General features: G+C 39.5%; 1 protein-coding gene across 1 annotated transcript in view; it reads right to left on the minus strand.

Annotated features, from left to right (window-relative positions):
• LOC137974336 (uncharacterized) overlaps positions 1-19,357 on the minus strand; it is a 45,165-nt gene extending 25,808 nt beyond the window's left edge. Inside the window, exons 1-8 of the mRNA XM_068821266.1 lie at positions 19,225-19,357; positions 14,089-14,405; positions 13,679-13,832; positions 12,967-13,206; positions 9,660-9,848; positions 8,861-9,112; positions 4,467-4,658; positions 2,598-2,908 (exon numbers count right to left, since the gene is read on the minus strand). Coding sequence (XP_068677367.1) covers positions 2,598-2,908; positions 4,467-4,658; positions 8,861-9,112; positions 9,660-9,848; positions 12,967-13,206; positions 13,679-13,832; positions 14,089-14,405; positions 19,225-19,333 — 1,764 coding nt within the window. The 5' untranslated portion in view covers positions 19,334-19,357. The remainder of the gene's footprint in view (positions 1-2,597; positions 2,909-4,466; positions 4,659-8,860; positions 9,113-9,659; positions 9,849-12,966; positions 13,207-13,678; positions 13,833-14,088; positions 14,406-19,224) is intronic.
• Between the last annotated feature and the right edge of the window lie 643 nt (positions 19,358-20,000).

The following is a 20,000-nucleotide window of genomic DNA, read 5'->3' on the forward strand; positions in this document are numbered from 1 at the left end:
ACGAAAAAATATCGAATTTTCCATGGAAGCGAATTTTCAACGAAAAGTCATGATAATTCGCAAGGCCTATTGTTTCCAACTACGCGAATTTTCAAGCGAAAATTCCCTCGGAACGAAAATTGACTTCGAATTTTCGTGCGAAAAATTGCTCTGTTCGATAAATGACTTCGAAAAATTGAGCGAAATTTCGCTCTTTATTTGCTCTTCTCGAACATTCCCACGTATTTTCTGGACAAAAATTTGCAGAGTTTGAATTTGCCACAATGGTTCTTTTCTGTCATCATTTCACAATGTGTAAGCTCTACAACAAACTCTTGTTCGTTTACATAACAGTTCTACAAGACTCACCTAGATATACTTCAAAGGTTCCTTTTACTGTTTAGTTCACGTTTAAAAGCAACGCAGCTCTTTACACAATTATTCTTCGGTCGTTTCTTGGCTCTACAAGGCCACTCACCTTAAATACGGGTAATTGTGAAGAAGAGCTCCCCAAGACCCTGTCGGCCGACAGTCGGCCGACTGTTGCCCAACTGTCGGCCACTAAGGTGGATGCTTACAGTCGATATGAAAGAAGAAAATGCTTGAAACAAGCTTATTACTTTTAAACCCGGCAAGGATTCAGATTCACTATACAAGGTAAGACATCCAAAGACATGCACTGCTCTGGCTAAAACCACGCAAAAGACATTTGAGAGCTTTTGAGTTTTGATTTCAAAGCGAAATGTTGTGTTTCATAAAATAAAACTTTTGTCTACAAAATGCTGTCTCACTTCTGCATTGTTTGTTTTGGGAAAGTGGGCTTCTGTAAACATTGTCACGTTAACAGAATTCGTGCCCAGTTTCACCATAGGCAGCCCAAGCTCGCGTCACTACAGACAGCCGTTGAGAATTTAAACGCGTTATAAGACTTTGTATGGAAAATAAAATACAGTCGATTATAAAGCCTAAAAAATGCTCAATTTAACGTTCCTTCAATAAAAAGAATCAAATGACTCACCTCTGCTGTATTCTTGTGCCTTTTGGAGTTCATTTCACCGTTTCGCGAAGTCCGTGTTTTCAATGTTCTTCTCCAAAAAAGAGCCAGCTTGGGCTGCCTATGGTTTCACCGATCGATAAGCCGACTACAAAATCAAAGTTGCTAAAACAAAGTACTTGTGAAGCAATCGCAGTTTTTGTTGTGTGAGGCAATCATTTTTTTTTTCGTTGGAAATAGCCGATGAAAGTGTCTGATCATTGATCTATTTTCGATACAACTTTAGTTTATTTACGCGTACATACGCTTGTTCAGCGCGATGTTGTTGATGGCGGCCGCCGACTCATGTCACAACAATTCGCTGCTTCGAATTTCGTTATCTCGAATTTTCATTCGGTTACCTCGAAAAATCGCTACTTCGAATTTTGCTATCTCGAATTTTCGCGAAAGATTGTGAATTTTTTTGCTTCAAACGGTGGAAAATTCACGAGAACTATAAATTATATATATTGCTCTGTATTATGAAAATTGAACTGTAATGCATCAAATCAAACAGCATTTTACAAAAGGTTGATTTGATCCAGTAACGTTTTATCAATGTACATGTAGAGTGCAGACCCTGGTGGCATAGACCAGTGGTTGGGGAGTTGGGTTTGCATGTGGTTGCCTGGGTTCAAATCCTGTTCTCACCTCTGGTTTGGATTTGTTAATATGTTTCTGGTTGTCCCAGTTTCAACTCCATCATGCTTTGTAAAATAGCCATCTGGTTCCCTCCTGCCAGAATTGCTCCTTTCAGATTATTAAAAGTGGGATGCCTGTGAACTAGCTTGATAGCAAAGTGTGCTTCCACTTCTTTCTTCACATTTTAGACCAACATTGTAATTACACCTTCTGTGCCCCGTATAACCAGATAGTTTGGCTTGATTTAAATTTGCACTCTCCAAGTGCACCTATTAAATCCTTCACAGGCATACCAATTAACTTGAATAGTAAATAAAATCCCTAAAAAACCATATGTCCCTGGGTTGTTAGCTTCACTAGTAGTTTGTTTGTGTTTTACTATCATGACAACTCTAAGAATTCCAAGACCATGGACCAGCTGATTTGTTTCCCATTGTTGTCAATTAGGGAGGTGCATGTACAGTGTAGTTTGGACTATATATTATAAGTGAGAGTGTCTGCGTGTGTGAGTTGTGTTAGCACCGATGGTGTTGTGATGCTCAGGGCACTGGACTTAAAATTTGGTGATTTCAAGTTCAAGTCTGAGTGTCACCACTATGTAGAGTTGTTATAGAAATTATAAATGCCTTTGGTTTAACTTCCCTGTTACGTTACTTGTCTAAATAACCATCTGTGGTTTGCCTCCGGTCCAATTAAGTTACTTAGATGTATTTTTCTTGAATTTTATTTGTTTTTCAGGCTCTGAAAAGACCAAAGTCAAAACAAAGGGATAATTTACAGCATTTTATGAACCTTTTGTGATGCTGCTAAAGTTTCTCTATTGTAGCAGGTGTGTGGATGAGATGTAGCTAATTCAAACATCCAAATTAAATCCTTGAATGTCTCACGAACTAAAAATACAAGTACATGCACATAGTAATATATCACAAGAGGTGAATGGTACCTTTACTACATTATTTTCCTGATACATTTGCCAATTGACGTTATCCAAAGAGGTCTCTATCTTGTAGGTTTTTGTCCAGTCATCTGCACTGGGATTTCCCTGGGTGGCCACAGCACAAACAAAGTACACAGATCCCAGATCAATCTGCAGGTAGTCATTGTTATTATTGGTACTGCTGGGAATCCAGGCACTGGCTCCATTTAAATGCCCCTTGGAAGGGAGGAAACTGCTGCCCAGAGATGAGGAAGCTGAAAATCTTTTATCATGTATAACTGTACTATTTGAGATTCCAACTGGGTTTGCTCTACAGGCTGAAATTAAATCAACAACAAATATAGAAGCCAGCTACAATGTAGGTGCCTTTATTTGCAATTTTCCTAGAGTAACTTCATTAAATTTGACATCTTAAAACATTACGTCCCCAACATGCCTTCATAAAACTCTAATCATTCTCTACCCCAATTCCTACAGTAGTTCATAAACGGGTAGATACAAAAGTCAGACCGGATCAACTCAGATCTTTCACCTCAGATCAAGCAAACACAGTTTTGTAAGCCAAAAGGATTTGATCTTTGACCCGATTTCACCAAAGTTAGTTTAAAGATTACACGTAGGGCTACAGGCTACATCAATCCAAGGTGAGCAATCTGAGTTGATCTGGTCACACTTTTGTACCTGCCTTAGCTTACATAAACACCTTTTCTACATAAATAACACAATTATTATTATATAATATTAAGTGTCACTAACAAGGCAGTTTGTGATCTTAACTGTAAATTAGTCCAGCATGACGACTTACAAGTGAAAAATGTCGGTTTGAAGTGCAGGTCATGGACGAAAAATTGAAGTGATCCTTGCACTTAACTGGACAATTTAAGCAATTGTCACTTTATACACACCTGGCCTTGGTCGTTCAAAAGGAGGATAATGTTATCCACCAGGGCCCGGTTGTTCGAAAGCCGATTAGCTTAATCCAGGATTAGCGTAAACTTTTGTTTCAAGTTTTCAACTTTTTGGTGAAAGTTTTTCTCGCTTATTTTTGTTTTTCAAGATTGAATTCTTCTAATGTAAAGTTTTGCTAATTATCAGCGTTGAACAGCATTTTGGAGTAGAGAAATAAACTCCTTGGTTAATTTTTAATCTGGGATTAGCGTTAATCGGCTTTTGAACAACCGGGCCCAGACAGATAAATCACTATCCAGTGGATATAAACACTAGCAACACCAATTGAGTTATCCAGTAAATAGTGAATTATCCTGTGCATAGTTGCTATCCACCCTTTGAACAATTAGGGCCTGAAGAATGCAGGCATGCAGCTTCAATGGGAATTGAACTCATGACTTTTGCAATACCAAGACAATGCTCTACCAAGTGAGCTATGAAGCCACTAAGTTAAGAGCATGTGATCAATTTGTTGGGAATGGAAAGGAAAGGAACTTTATTTAAGTGTCTAGTTATTCTAGTGTTGAAGCACTAATTGGGGACACTGTAAATTGAAATTAACAATTAACACAAATCAAGTCAAATGTTGGTTTTTGAGCAACATTTGAGTGTTGAGTTTTGGGCTCATGTGTTCCCGTGAAAGGACTGATGAATGAAAGAAATGAATATTTGAAGTGCTGGTTATAGACAAAAGATTGAGAAGTGATCCTCACACTTAACTGGACAATTTAAGCAATTGCCAGTTTATATATAAACACCTCTAAAAATAACCTTTCAGTTGCGTCAAATATACATTTCTTTCATTCATCAGTCCTTTCGCAGGAATACGTGAGCCCAAAAAATTGACCATTAGCTCAATTCACAATTTAAAAACTCTGTTCGAATGGGCATAAAAAATGAATTATTAATTTTTATAAATCCAATTACCTGTGACACCATTTGAAGTTTGCGGTGTGGAATACACTTCAACCTCACAAATTGTCAGAACTTTTGTCACTCCTGGTACCACAACAGAGACATACCGACCAACAATTGGAGGATAACAGTAAAACGACTTAGTTTCCCCGGTAACCATAGACAGGGTCCCACCACAGCTTGTGTTTGTGCTGGTATTATTACCTGTGTGAATAACAGAGGGCAATGACACTTGGAAGTAAAAAGAACATTTAGATTTATAGGCCATGCATGTTGATTCACCTTTCCTAGATAGAAATTAAATTCCTCCACTAATGCTGAAAGCTTTATTTTAAATAATAGTAGCATTAGTCAATCCTTGGTCAACCAACGTTAAAAAGCCTGCTGAATAGCTTTTAAACATGATATGCATCTCTGTGAAGAAAGGAAGTATTTTGTTAACTCCATCATTGACAACAGCCCCAGGTGACAATAAGGAAATTAAAATTGCTGTATTTTTGAAATGAAAGATGTCATGGAACTGGAAACTTGAAAAAAGATTTACCGGTATTTCTAGGTCATCTTCATCCTCCTTTAAATAAAAAAAATCAGAAGACTTGCGATTTTGATTTTAGAATTTGATGAAGTCACTGTGCACTTTAGGGTTTTTCATGTGGCAGGTGTTGAAGCGCAGGATGAATAGTGAATCTGGTACTTGAGACGTATACCCTACAATCTGTTTTGATAATCATATGTTCTGTTACAGGATCTGGTAATTATTGTTAGTGGTACATGTATGCTTTAAAGATACAAAATTTAATACAAATATTATTGAAGATTTGTTGAAAAAACACAGGTTAGACCATTACGCGTGTTTTAATACTTTGCTTGACTCCATGTCATCAGAAAAGCTAAAAATGTGTCTATCTGCTCTGCATTGAAGCCCTAAGAGACTGAAGTACATTGTATTTCGCTCTTACAGCACAAGCCCCATAAGATGAGACCATACATGTAGGTTAAAGAGGGCAGAATCACTTTAAAAAAGAGGTCTAGGCAAACACTTCTGGGGATAAATCTTGATTTCTTGAGTATAATCTTAACTTGAGCTCCAGTATGTGTGGGAGCTAGGTGAGCTTGTCGTCGACTGTCATTCCCAGTAACCGTGATTTAGTCACCCAAGTAATCACTGAGCTTCCTAGTTAAAGAGAAGATCCACAGTGCCCACATCACAATACAAGGATGCTTCAGACAAGCTCAAGAAGTCACAGAAATCACTGATTACATTGAACACTGTGACACATGCAACATGTAAATGCCAACCAACCCAAACAAGAACTGCTCATAATTCATACACTTATGTCCAGGTTTGACACTAATTAGATGCATGCCCAATTTTGACATCCCACACACAGTGTCCCTTTAAGTCTAAGCAACAATAAGGTAATGGTAAAGGTTAGCATTATTTTTAGCTTTGGGTAAAGGCAGCAGTTAATCTTTACTTAAAGAGCAGCATTTGGGGGACACTTTGTGACATAAATTGTCTGTATTCCGAGACATGACTGATGTTCAAGTTGGCGAGAAGAGCAAGTGGACACTTTGTGATGCTTATTGAAATCCACGTTCATCTATTGAGGGTCAAACCTGGACACATCTCAATTCATGGCAGAATTAAAGTTGGTTGTGATGTATTCACCTTACAGTAGATGAGAAGGACTGTCTATGTACAGTTGATTATTATTCTGGCTACTTTGGGATTGATCATTTGGAAAGGAAGAATGCCAAAGCATTAATTACCCGATTGAGATGCCATTTCTCCAATCATGGTATTCTTAACATGTTCCAGTGACATTGGTCAATGCTTTGATTTGCAAGAGTTCTGTTCAGAAACTTTGCAGGCAAGGCTGTGTAGAGAACACTGTGAAGACAGCAAAACTGCTAATGAAAAAATATATTATATGCAAGAAGGAACCAACTTTTACTTAGGACTTCTACTCTGGAGGTATTCCCCAAGCGAAGGCACAGGCAGTTCACCTGTGCAAAGACTTTGTGGTAGCAGAACAAGAACACTTCTTCCAACAACAACAAGTCTTCTGAAACCTACAACCGCCACTGACATTTAAGAAGAAGTCTGAACATCAGACCTACATGTACTACTACAACAGAGGCATTCAAGAGCTACCACCTCTACACAAGGGAGATGCAGTGTTCATGATACCAAGTAACCAAGCTCAGAAAGGAAGAAAGCATGCACTGAGGATGATAAACTTTTTTGCAGAAACCAGACACCTAAAGAAATGCTATCAACCTCCAGCTACATGTACATGTACCTCACGCTCCGCCAACATCAATGCCGAAGTCAGCAACTGCATAGCTAAAGCCAGTAGCGCATTCGGAAGATTAAAGAAGTGAGTCTGGGAACGACGAGGAATTTCACACCGCACTAAAGTTCAAAGTCTACAGGGCAGTCGTGTTAACTACTCTCCTTTATGGCTGTGAAACCTGGACCATCTACAGGAGACATGAGAAGCAACTACACCAGTTCCACCTTCGGTGTCTACGCAGCATCCTCAACATCCGCTGGCAGGCTAAGATCCCAGACACCGAGGTGCTGGAGAGGGCACAGCTCCCCAGCGTCATTACCACCATGCGCAAGGCACAGATACGCTAGGCAGGTCACGTCTTCCGAATGTCAGACTCCAGAATACCCAAGCAGCTGCTGTACGGTGAACTTAGTCAAGGGGCAAGGAAAGTAGGAGGACAGTGTAAGCGCTTCAAAGACTCCCTGAAAGCTTACCTCGAGGACTTCAACATAGACATCACCACATGGGAAAACGCAGCATCTGACAGACCAGGCTGGCATGATTCACAAGGGTGCCCTCCACTCGGAAGTTCAACGATCCAACACCGCCAAAGAAAAACGTAGGGCAAGAAAGGCTCGAGCCGTATACTCCACCAATACGCCTCCCACTCTCTGGTGCCAGACCTGTGGCAGGGGCTTCCATGCCCGCATCGGTCTCATCAGCCACCAGCGGACACACCGCTAAATGTTCTAAAATGTCGTCTGACATGGTCATATTCGTAATCGAATCGACGAACAACACATGTACCTCCACACCTGAAGTGGAACCTTAGCATTCCAAAACAGTGACAGTAGAGCTACGCCAACACTACCAACAGAAAATTAGGTGAAATAAAAATAAAAAACAGGCAAGACAGATGAAATGGAGAGCAGTCATCAAGACCGATACATGTAGCTTTGTTACAGTATCCTGACAAGCAGTTTATATTGAAAAACGCTGCCGCAAAGCTCAAGGACAACCCATATCTTGGTGCAAAAAGATTTATTTCCAATGATGTTTCGAAGACAGTAAGAGACGAGAGGAAGATCTTGAAAGACCAACATCTTGAGGAAATTCGCAGCCGGGAAGATGTAGGATATGCCTTCATCCCTTGGAGTATTCCTCCTTGTATCCTTTATAAAGATAACAATTCAGCAAAATTGAAGTCTTTTTTCAGACCTCCAAGACGCGTACGCGTACGACGTTATTATCACCAGGTAATTCCATCATTTTGGCAATAGCAGCTACTTTATTATTCATCTGCGTCACAAGTTTTCACTGATTTTGGGGCTCATTTTGTTGAAACTCAAGCACGCTTCCAACAGGCCTGTGAACCCTTCCTGCTTACAGAGCAATACTAAAAAACTTCTCCCATATCACATTTCAACCTTAAGCTCGAAAATTCAATACACAACATGATATTATAATTCACAAAGGCAGAAAATACCACAGAATCCTTTTCCAGCGAAAATTTTATTAAAACAAACAACATATTTGCTCTTAGAGGCGAAAACCTCTTCCTATTTCATTGCGTGCGTTAAGACAAGAAACTCAATTGTGTCAAATTACCATGTACTTCAGGTAAATACAGCTCACTTTGATTTCGTCTCGATGGGCGATAGATTGTTGTCGAAGTCTAGTACTCGTCGCTTTTGAGATTCATGCCTAGTTTATCCAACTGACTTTCCATTATTGAGCTCCATAAGGGTATATTTTGTTTAAGGATCCACTAAAACGCCATTCGCGCTGCATGACTTTCGACGCCATTGCAGGCTAAGTTAATGATTCTACTGTGTCCACCAGAGAAATCTACGCAGTTCCACTACCCTCTCGATCCTAAGAAAATACGCGCAGAAGGCTCTATACACAAAGACACCACTTACCAGGGGAGTGACAGGCAAGACTTTTACCGACACGGAAAAAAAATAATAAAATAAATAAAAAATAAAATAAATAAAACAAACAAACTAAACGCAGACCTCGACTGGGTTTGCCCATAGGCAACCCAGTAAAAAATGAAAAAATGAAAAACTTGAGGGCGTCTTGCGTTGATTAGGAACACTCTTGTTGATTGAATGTTTGCCTTACCTATCTTAATTTGAAATGAATCCATAAATGCTGCACAAGGCATGTTAGGTGTACAGTATCTGTTAACAATAACAACTTCAGCAACAGGAACAGGTGCTCCCAAGTCCACTCTCCACCAAGCATCCTTTGCATAATCAGTGTGCATACAGGTCCCACTGGCATAATTTGTTCTGGTGTCTCCATCCACAGCTCTTGATGCTACTCCGCCATGAACACTAGAAACCTGCTCAGCTGGTTGATTGAGGGCCAAATCTAAAAGAAAATGCCCAAAACATGAGACAAAAGAGAAATACTCCAAACTACGGTCTTAAAATTAATGCCATGATAAGCAAAGCAGAGCTTTGAATTAAGTTCCTACATGTACTTATGGTCCAGTACATTCTGTAGTTTGCATGGGATTGTGTGAAAATGCATGTAAATGATGTGGAAAAATGATAAGTAGAATCTGCAGGGACAAACATGCTGTCATCCAGTCTCATTTTATTATTAAAAACCCACCTTACACAAACATCTGGACTACCCATGTAAAGCATGTGTTGCAGCCATTTCATCAAAGCTTACAATAAACAGTACATGCAGTTGCATAGACTATTTTAAAAAGCAGCACCAGAATAAACACAGTCTGTAAATTTGCAACACACTGGATATTTATTTCCATAATAATGTCGTAAACTGAAAAAACTATAAGAGCTTCATAAAAAACAACAAATCGATCGAACGAATTCAATAACAATCATAATACTGATAAATGCAAACAAAATTTAATATTAAATGGAACAATTTTAAAAGAAAACCTTACTGTGTGTGTAAGTAGAATAAACTTCAACCTCACAAATTACCACTTCTTTAGGATGGCCAGCAATTCGGATGGACACATATCTGCCAGAGGCTATAGGTTTGCAGAAAAATTGTTTTTCTTGTTTCACTGGAATACGAGTGACAGTAGCACAAAGGTGATTGGTTGCTCCTCCCATAGCAGTTGAATCTCCTTGTAAAGAAAAAGTTAAGAATTATCAAATAGCCCCTATGCGTGATGACGTCTGACTAGCTGATTTCACCACCAAGCCTCGAATTCGAAAATCAAACTTGCAAATTTTAGCATGAGCTGAATCCCAAAGGAACAAACTTGTAAAGAAAACCCACGTTTGAACAGTATTGTATGTCCACATGATGGGAATAATTTTGTGCAAACGAGGCTTGGTGGTGAATTTTTTAGCACATGACGTCATCATGCATAAGGCCTATTAGCATAACACTCAGACACTTCTGCTCCAGTCACTAGTCACCATCTATAAAAAACCAGCTAAATTCAATGAAGGCTAGCTATGCCAGAAGTGAGTGAATACAGGTCATACACTGTTTACAAACGTTTTTGTTTCTCAACTCGATTCCCTTTTATTTTCTTCAATCTTTCAGGGTTTAGTATTTAACTAGTAACCAAATGTCTTCTCAGGGGAGCTACATGTATTTACCCAAGACATCTACCATGGCACTATAATGATTTATGATTATCATACCAAAACAATATCATGTACTATTAGGACTACATATTATGCAAAGACAACTTGAATCTCCAGAAAGACAAAACGCAGCTCACTTGACAATAATGGAATAAAATGCCGTGTTTAACTGCACTACCACACGTACGCAATGCGTGCCCATTTTTCTTTATTTGGGTGCAATTACTGTACAGTAATTATTAATATTTGAAGTGTAAATATTGCATGCTGTTGATTGCAAAAATGGTGCAGTAAAATCATGTACCAATGACCCACTCTTATCTAAGTTCCGTCTAATTGCTGTGGAAATGGACACCTTATTACAAGAACCTAATATGACTGAACATGGTGATGATAATTTATTTTAAGTGTTGCCCTAGAAAAAGGTCTATTTCTGTTTGTTCATGATAATTATTTTGAAAAGTGATGCAATGCCTACCCGTACGAAACGAACGACCTTAACGCAGCGCTGCTTTAGCGACTGACCAGCATTGCCCTTATATCTGCAGAAAGGTTGCATGATGGCTGCATCAATAGCACTGCGGAAGTTTCGAAAAATGACTACGCGTAAGACATCTCAAAGTCACTTAAGCGCTGCAGCGGGGCCGTGAACATGCTGCACTTGAAATAAACAACTTTTTAGCAGTGCTGCTTTTGCAACTCACCAACGCTGCTCAAGGAGACTGTTTGCTAAGCATTGCAGGACGTCTGAATGGTGGCTGCATCGGTGATGCATTAGCGACCCTTTCGTTGCAGACGTTTTGCAAGAGAGCTGCTTTAATACATGTAGCTTCGCGTTGCTTTAACGCTGCAGGGAGGATGTCGCGTGATGCGAGAGGTTTTTCCATCTTAATTGGACTAAAAAAAGGTACCTTGAGAAGCCTTCTAATTTAATGGCCACCAACAACAAGCAGATCAATCGAAAAATGGGTACAAGAAAAAGTATCAAGAATATCAATTAAAGTTATTTTGCATAGTGGAGCAGTTACAGGCAAGCTATATATATAACGAGCTGTATAATGTACAAAAATATTCTACCCAGAGAGCTTCTTCACTGCAGCGTTGTTACATTAACTGATCATGATGTGAGCAGGATTCTTTAAAACCGTCACGAAAGATGATATTGTTCACACAGCTATCTGATTTAATATATTGCAGTTCTCTCATCATTTCGTGTGTCTCTATACATGTACACAGTAGGTAGCCCAAGCTTGATATCTGAGTATCCATACTGTACAGTACTATGTCGTGCGAGAGTAGAAATACAAGGATTTGTATGGGTAAAACGATTTTCCTCAAAGTTCTGAAAATTATTGACGACTTAAAATTAACAACATGTTACCTTGCTTCAGTCTTATATTTATTTGATTCTGGTACGGTTTTTGAGTCGATTTAGAGCGATTTAGACGGTTTTTGGTTCCTCTTCTTTCCCAAGGTTTGGCACCGAGACAAAGCTGCCGAACAAAATCATCGAAGGAAAAAGGCCATAAATTCGTCCCCAAGGCTTCGATTGCCTCGAAATTAAATCCCATGCAAATCACGGACAATTCCTCCGCTACCCATTCGTCTTCTTTATTCGAGCCGCTTGTACACTGAGAAGGATTTAAGGGCCACCAAAATCTGCAAACATTTGCCTCCGGAGCCATCGAGTGATGCATTGTTCAGAACTCTCTTTATCCAAACCATTGAAGATCGCTTAGCGACCTGCGATTGGTCAATGGGCAAAATGGTGATCAATAGCGAGTCAATTCGTGAGTCTTATCGCGGGTCACTGAAGGGGGTGGCTAAAACTATCCCTCCATTTGGACCGAAAATGCGAAATAATTGTGGTGTACTTTGCTGGCGTCTATTTCCATTGACATTAAAATCTTTTTGGATCGATCATGTTGGGCTTATATATAAGCTCCCGCCATATAGTACAAGATTTAAAATCACAATTTTCTACAGAATACAACATTTTAATGAGAACGTATTTCTGACTTCAGTTGAATTTTTATAAACCTTAAAGACTGGATATACCTTACGTACTGACAGCCGTTGATTATAGACATCTTTCAGTTACATGTATAGCCCTGACGTTAAGGCAATTTAAGATGCACTGACAAAGCTGCTTATTAAGCATTGCTTTCACGTTGTTAAACACTGCAAACTTTTACATACAATTATCTTTTAGCTCAAGCATTTGAGCAATGATGTACAGCGCTGCGTGCATGACCATTGCTTTGTCGCCCTTAAACATTCCAAACTTTTCCTCAAAAATGGTTTTTAGTCGCAGCTGTTAAGCAACGATATACAGCACTGCTTTACCATTGCTTTTTCGTTGTTAAGCATTGCAACCTTTCTACAGCACTCGATATTCTGCTTCTGAAGCTTGGTCAACGCATGAACGTCGCATAAAGGACGCATAAGCACTGTGCAACCTAAAATATGAAGTTGTGCAGTGCTGGAAGAGCATCCTGCTGTTCGTACAGGTATTGAGGAAATGGTCAACTTTTACTAGAGTTGAATTTCAGCAAAGAGGATCTCCTCACATTCATGCATTAAAATCTGCAGAGTAAATGTTGCTGTTGATTGTAAAATGTCACAGTAAAATAATGTACCACTGACCCACTCTTATCTCAGCTCCGTCTAATCGATCAGCACAGCAATCACCTCTGCTGAGTATACGCACTTGAGCTACATGCTCCACTCGCCCCAGGTCCACTCTCCAAAATGGGTTGGTATTTAAGACTCCAGTGTGGGCACAGACCTGAACATTAGTTCCCTTTCCACCATCCACAGCATAGCTGGAGAACGATGTACTGAATGTGCTACTTTGATCAGTGGGCTTGAAAAGAGCAACATTTCCTTGAACAAATAAAGAGAAACATGTTCATCTACAACAGTAATTTATTAAAGAAACAAAGGTTACTGTCAGCATCTACACAAATTCAGGCTCTAAAGAAATTAAATAGAACTGAAGTATACAATGTAGAATAAACAAGACACAGTACGTCTAGTGGCCATGGCAGAATGTGAAGAAGCCTTAGTAATAAAAAGGTGTTAAAAACACAGACCATTAAAAAATGCTAGGCTTCCATGACCAAGCTTCAAACAATCCTTCTTTCATGTTCACTGTTACTCTGACACACTGATACAGTTGTCCAGTCAAATCTTGACGATCTTACAAACATTAATGTTCTTTGATTGGTCCACAACTATCAAAAAATGTTAACTCCGCATACAAAAGAACCTTGATACAACATACACTCCTCAAGACTACATTGTAAAGTCATTTCTCAGCACCTTGGCACTTTGTCAAACCTATGGTGTACTGTACCTTTAATATCACGCCTTGGTGCTCCAAAGATCTCTGTTCTTAAACAAGCTTGCCCATGCTTACTTCCAGCAACAAAACGCACATATCTACCAACCATTCCATGGTACAAAACGTGTTTTACAATGGTGTTCCGGTTGAAGTTTCCACTGAAACTCTATAATCAGCAGTTATCGTTATAACCAATCACTTTAGATTTTAATCATATAAATTAACCCTTATTTGGAGCATTTCACAATAATTATTACTATGACAAAAAAACTGCAATGATCAATTCACAAGAAATGAAGCAAAGTATTCTCATAAATATCTTGCTGTCAACTCAAAGAAATCTGAGAACAACCCTAAGGTTAAACTGCATGGTTCACCAATCCTATTCAAGCATGGATACAGTGTGTGTCAAATTAAGCTACCTTAAATCCACCTTGCCCTCGTGCTGTATAATTTGTCCAAGTTGTTCCGTCTGTGGATGACTGTAGACTGTATGTCTTCACCCACTCATCCGCTTTGGAATTCCCCTGAGTTGAAACAGCACAGATGATATGAAGTGATTGTAGATCAATCTCTAGATACGGAAAACTGTCCCTTGATGCACACCATGAAGATCCTGCTGTGTAGTTTAATCTCCCATTTTTGGCTGGTGTGTCGGAACTGAGATCAGATGAAGATGTTATCTGTCCATCAAGAATAAATCCTTTCTCCAACCCAAGAGCATCTTTTTCACATGATTCTAGGATACAAAACAAAGTCAAGGATATTTAAGAAAGGCTAAGGATACCAATCAGTGTAAAACACAGACTGCAGACTGAGCAGGGCTTGAAATTGCAACTCACTGGTCGCCAATGCGACCAAAAATTGAGTGCTGGCGACTAGATTTTCAGAATTGGTCGCCAGCTGGCAAATCATGTTTTTTTGTGATAACCCAGGATAAACAGTAGACAACTTTTGTATTTGAATCTTTATATGATGAACTGGTAGCTAGAACACGACTCACCCTTCTTTCCCCACTAAAATAATGTATAAATACTACAAGAAAATCGGTTTCTCACATTGTTAACTAATAGCACAAAATGTACTTTGGTACTTCGATGGCACTTCATGGTTTCAGCGGCTTCATAAGATCGTAGGCGCACTTAAACACTGTATGATTCTTGCCGCCTACGTGAATTTTTGCACCCGGAAGACGAAGATTCAGCAAGAACTAGCTTGATATTGATAATATACTGATAATGAACCTAGACATCGCATAATGAGTTTGAAATATGGAACCTTCAAAAATCAACCTGTACCCTTAACATAAAGTGTGTTGGAGAACTTGTCCCCTCTATTAAAAAGTGGAGATAAATATTGGTAGAAAAGTATGTTAAGAAACCAAGTTCCTCTGATTCTAGAGACTCCTGAAACCGTATACGAGCCGTTCCTTTTATTTTATCCTGGTCGGAGACTGGTACGAGCATTGTGGTTGTCATTCTCGTCCCCATTGCCCTTTTCGTTTCTCTTAGTCGGCGGGGCCTTGGCACGAGAAAACGAAGGGCCCTTCGTTTTCTCGTGCCGAGGCCCCGCCGACTAAGAGAAACGAAAAGGGCGATGGGGACGAGAATGTGTGGTTGTGTGGGGGCCTAAGCCGAGCAATTCTAGTATAACTTGATTGCCACCCAAGCTGTAGGAGAATAAAGAACTATGTTTTGAAGAGGTGAAAAGCAAGGATAAAAGACCCATGTTTGCCTTTAATAGATCACCATCACCAAAGCTGAAAACAACACTGGCTTAAGAGGTCTTTCTCGTGCTTTTTTTTGTTTCCTTGCATGCAAAGTAACACTTAAAATCCTGGTCTCACTTAAGTCATAAATTATATTAAATAAGTTGGCGACCAAAATTTATGATCTGGCGACCAAATTTTTCCCATTAGTTGCCAGCTGGCCCCTGAGCAAAAAGGTAATTTCGAGCCCTGCTGAGGTTACAACGTAAATGTTGAAAAAGCCCAAACCCCTTAGAAATGCTAACCTTAGGCCTATTTAGGCCTAAAACAATATTTAGGCTTAACTGTTAGCATTTCTAATTAGATGGGGTTTGGGCTTTTTCAACAGTTAGGTACATTATAACCTCAGTCTGCATTTTACTCCCGGTCTGCAATCTGCAGTCTGCGTTTTACACTGACCGTTTCGGGAAAGCAAAGTTCCTCTAGAATTTCACATAGATCTGTTTACAATGCCACCGCAGGGAAATCTTGCCAATTGGCATGATATATTTTTCGAGATAGACTATTGATCGAGTTACGAGTTGAGTTGAGTTTGAGTTGAGTTTGAGTTGAGTTTGAGTTAAGATTGAGTTAATATTAAGTAGAAGACACTGAGAAGACCATCAAACACCGTTTTCGTGAAGTGCACAGGTGTATATTTGTGAAATGGTTTTAAACTGATCAAAACAATCTTGAAATTTCCTGCACGGCAGTATTCTTGTTTAACACTTTACCAGTTTCAGCACTTGGACTCCTTCGATTTGATTACTGCCTGTTTTGCTGTTATGTGGTCTCAACACCGTACTCTTTTCGAGTAGCGTGTGCGATCTTTAATATCCCACAGTTTATGAACGCTGAAGGTTGTGAGACGGGACCTGCGATTTATAGTCCTTATTCGCGAAGACTTGAAAGTCTAACCATTTGCGTATGTTATTACAAAGGCAGCACTTTCTCCTCAAGTATTTTAAGACCCTGAGTGTTGCGGGTCTGGCCGGAGTCGAACTCACGATCTCCTGCATAACAAACTGATCCACCGGCGCGCGGTTGTTCCTCTATCGACGCAGAAAAGATGTCTTCTTGTAAGGCTAAGGATGGGATTTACTGTTAAGCCAGCTTATAGCCATGGCGGCTAAACGATGAAACGTACCGTTTGTCGTACAGCAGCGTGGTTTTCGTGATCGGCTACCAGACAAAACGTTATCGGAACTAGTGAGCTGCAGGAGTGTTTATGTAAAATATATAATCCGGAACCTGGAACGCGTTTTTCCCCTTACTGATCCTAGCCTTTGAAGAGAAGTGCCTTTGTCAGTTTTCATTTATGTACTTGCAAAAACAAAAGAAACCATTCACGAAAAACCAAAATTAATTGACAAGTAAATCAATAAACAATGAGTAATAGCTGTAAACTGCTTTATGCAGGTAAAAGTGTAGACAGAAAGAAATGTCTATCGTGATTTGGTCAGATCATAGACATACTTTCAATTTCAATACTCTGATTTCAAAACTTGTTTGTAGACCTTTTTTAACCGGTTGAGTAGGGATCCAGACAGACAATTTTAAATTAACAATTAAAGATCACCTCTTCGAACGCTTGCCGACGACTTTTCGGTTAACTATCAACATTCCATTGCGTGAGAACCAGAACCAGGAGTACGCAAAGATCCCAAGTCTTACCATGTGGAAACGGGAAACAGAAGGTGAGTGAAACAAACTTCTTTTCATAGTGTTTTCACTGCTTAGTAACAAGTCATATTTTAGAAAGGGGCCAGTATAGATTTCGAAAACCAATGCGAATCGCACCCGTCACCTTTCTAGTCACAAAGTAACTCGCGAACCGGGCACCGTGACACAATCCAGGCTCCAGGTCTAAAACACGGGTCACTTTTGACGGGTTACTCGTGGCAGGTCATTATTTTACCTTTTCGAAAGTAACCCAAAACCCTAATTGATTTGGGTAACCATAGACCTAAACTTGGCTTTTAGGCCTAAGATTAGACAAATTGAGGCTTTGTGGTTACTTTCGAAAAGGTAAAACAATGACCTGCAAGTACGAGTGACCCGTCAAACTGAAAGTGACCTTTGTTTTGGACCCCACCCAATCTCGGTCATAAATTTCTGGGACACTTGATGCCACACATAAATTCACCCCTTCCCCCCTTTTCGAAGTTGTAGGGAAAAAAAATTGTTGACTTTTCTCATCAATGCCCAAAGTCATCGCGCGATTGATCAACATTGAAAAGGGGGGAAGGGGTTGTATTTTGGGTTGGTGTCACCATCTTTTTGGCTGGGATTGTAGCTAGACAACTAGACGTCATAGCAGACCGAAGTAGGGATTAACGTGTATTTAATTTCATAACTTACAGTTTAAGTTACCACTTAATAGCACTTAAAAGAAAAATGTAATACCATCAAGGCCAGGCGAAACAATCAAGCATTACTTTCAACATCTTGTGTCTTTCAACTTTGCAGTGAAATGGTTTTCCGACATGTGTGACTAGGTCAAACATTTTCATTTATTTAAATGCTCGGCTCGTTTAACTGCCAACATTACAAAATTTCGGTGATTAGCAAACGTAACAGTCGTTTTTAGAGTTTCAGTGGTTATGAGCAAAAAGCGTAATGCTGGCTCACTTCGCCAAATCTTTCCCTCTTTCGTTTACGGCGTGTTGATCGACCATGAAGCCGGACGACAAATACGGTTCATCGTAGCCGCCGGGCCGGCTGTAACTGGCTTAACAATACACCCCATGTATCCCTCTAAGAAGACATCGTTTTGACGTCGATAGACTTAACAGCAGCAACGAGAATGATGCCGTGAAAGGTGTAATCATTATAAGATTGTTTTGATCATTGGAAAGCCATGGCATTTTGCCAAATTTTATGCAAATATATCTTTCAACGCGAAGAAAACAGTTTTCGAAGTGACTTGTACTGAATATTTACTACTTTTAATTCCGAAAAACGCCAAAAAATGTAACTCAATCTTAAATCAAACTTAACTCAAACTTAACCCAATCTTGCCACTTCAGTGATTCTCGCGAGACGAGAGTCCCATCTCTAGAGACGAATGTCTCGTCTCAATTTAAGTTCCATCGCAGTCCCTGAGAACTTCATTGCGTGTTTACCTGAGGTTTCAAGGACGTTTGGTAATTTGACCCGAAGCAGTAACTTTATTCAGTATGTTATTATTTTAATATGATGTTGAATGTTGGCGGGGTTCTTTAAATAGTTGATGAAATGCTCCGCTCTTGGCTATAAAAAAAATATAGGATATAGGGCCACATATTTTATCAAGCTTCTATTGTTACGTGTCTCGTTCTTCGAAAGCTTCCAACTAAATTTCTATCCTTCAATTTCAATTGCTCTTTAAATCAGAGAGAATTAATCCATTCATAAAGTTCGTGGAACTTCCTTTCTTGTATGGACAACCACGTGATGACCCAGAAATAGAAAACGACTGAATGATCATGAATGCATGCTTAATAAATACATAGCCGAATTATTCAACAATAATTTGTACGGCGTTATCGCGTTTTGAAGGGTAATGGACCACTTATGGTCAACGAGAAATCCTTAGTTTTGCGTCATGTTCTAAAAAATGTCCCTAATTTTGATCTTACAAAACTACAGCAAAAATACTTAAATATTACCTCCCCGCTGGAATTCGGAGTAGCTTGTACTTATGGCGCGAGCGTCGAACCCGGAAAAACGCCACAAAACGAACTGCAAAATAAGCACTTCTTGATAGGATGGCCCCTGAATTACTGTGATACCGACCTTGAACTGTAAAAGTCACTTAAGTTTTACTTACCAGACGATAAATGGGCCAGAAGAAGACAGAAAATCACCCGGAAACAAAGAGCCTTGCAATACGACGTATCTCCCACCATGATTGGCATCTTCTGACGGGAAATAAACATATATCATGCCAACCTCGTTCCCAGGGTCTCTCTTCTCTGCCTCCATTGTCAACGACAATGGAGGCAGAGAAGAGAGACCCTGGGAACGAGGTTGATATCATGCATGGGTCATATTTCAGAGGTCACGCACGTTCCATCACGTTTAAGGGCCCACTGACGTATTTTTTGGGGTGCGTTGCTAAGGATGTAATGGTTAAGTAATTTCGGAGAATTTGGCATTATTTTGGTCAGTTTCCAACTTTTGTAACCCAATGACCCTAAATATGACGTCATCATACCACGCCCATGGTCACGTGACCAATAGAAGAAAACTCTAAATTTGTCTCCGTGCTACGCAATTTGGGTATTTAATCGATGGTTTGATAATTTGTATTCGTTTTTGCATCCAGCCAAGCATGGTTTTCTTTTTATTTTGAAAAATGTTCTTTTTAAAGACATAAACAATACTGAGATACCCATAACTTTTTCAAAAAAGATGATTTTAACAAATCAATGCTTAGCTATATTCTGTATTTGGGGGTGAAACGTGCCCTGTAAAAAAAAATTAATTCAATTCAAAACCGCCGGAAATTTAGCTTTTTTCTCAAACCGGAAGTCAGTTCGTTTACGCATGCGCAGTTGATCTGAGAACGAGGGCAAGGAGGGGCAAGGAAAAACCTTCGATGGA

Source organism: Montipora foliosa, chromosome 10 (assembly GCF_036669935.1).
Source record: "Montipora foliosa isolate CH-2021 chromosome 10, ASM3666993v2, whole genome shotgun sequence".
NCBI lineage: Eukaryota > Metazoa > Cnidaria > Anthozoa > Scleractinia > Acroporidae > Montipora > Montipora foliosa.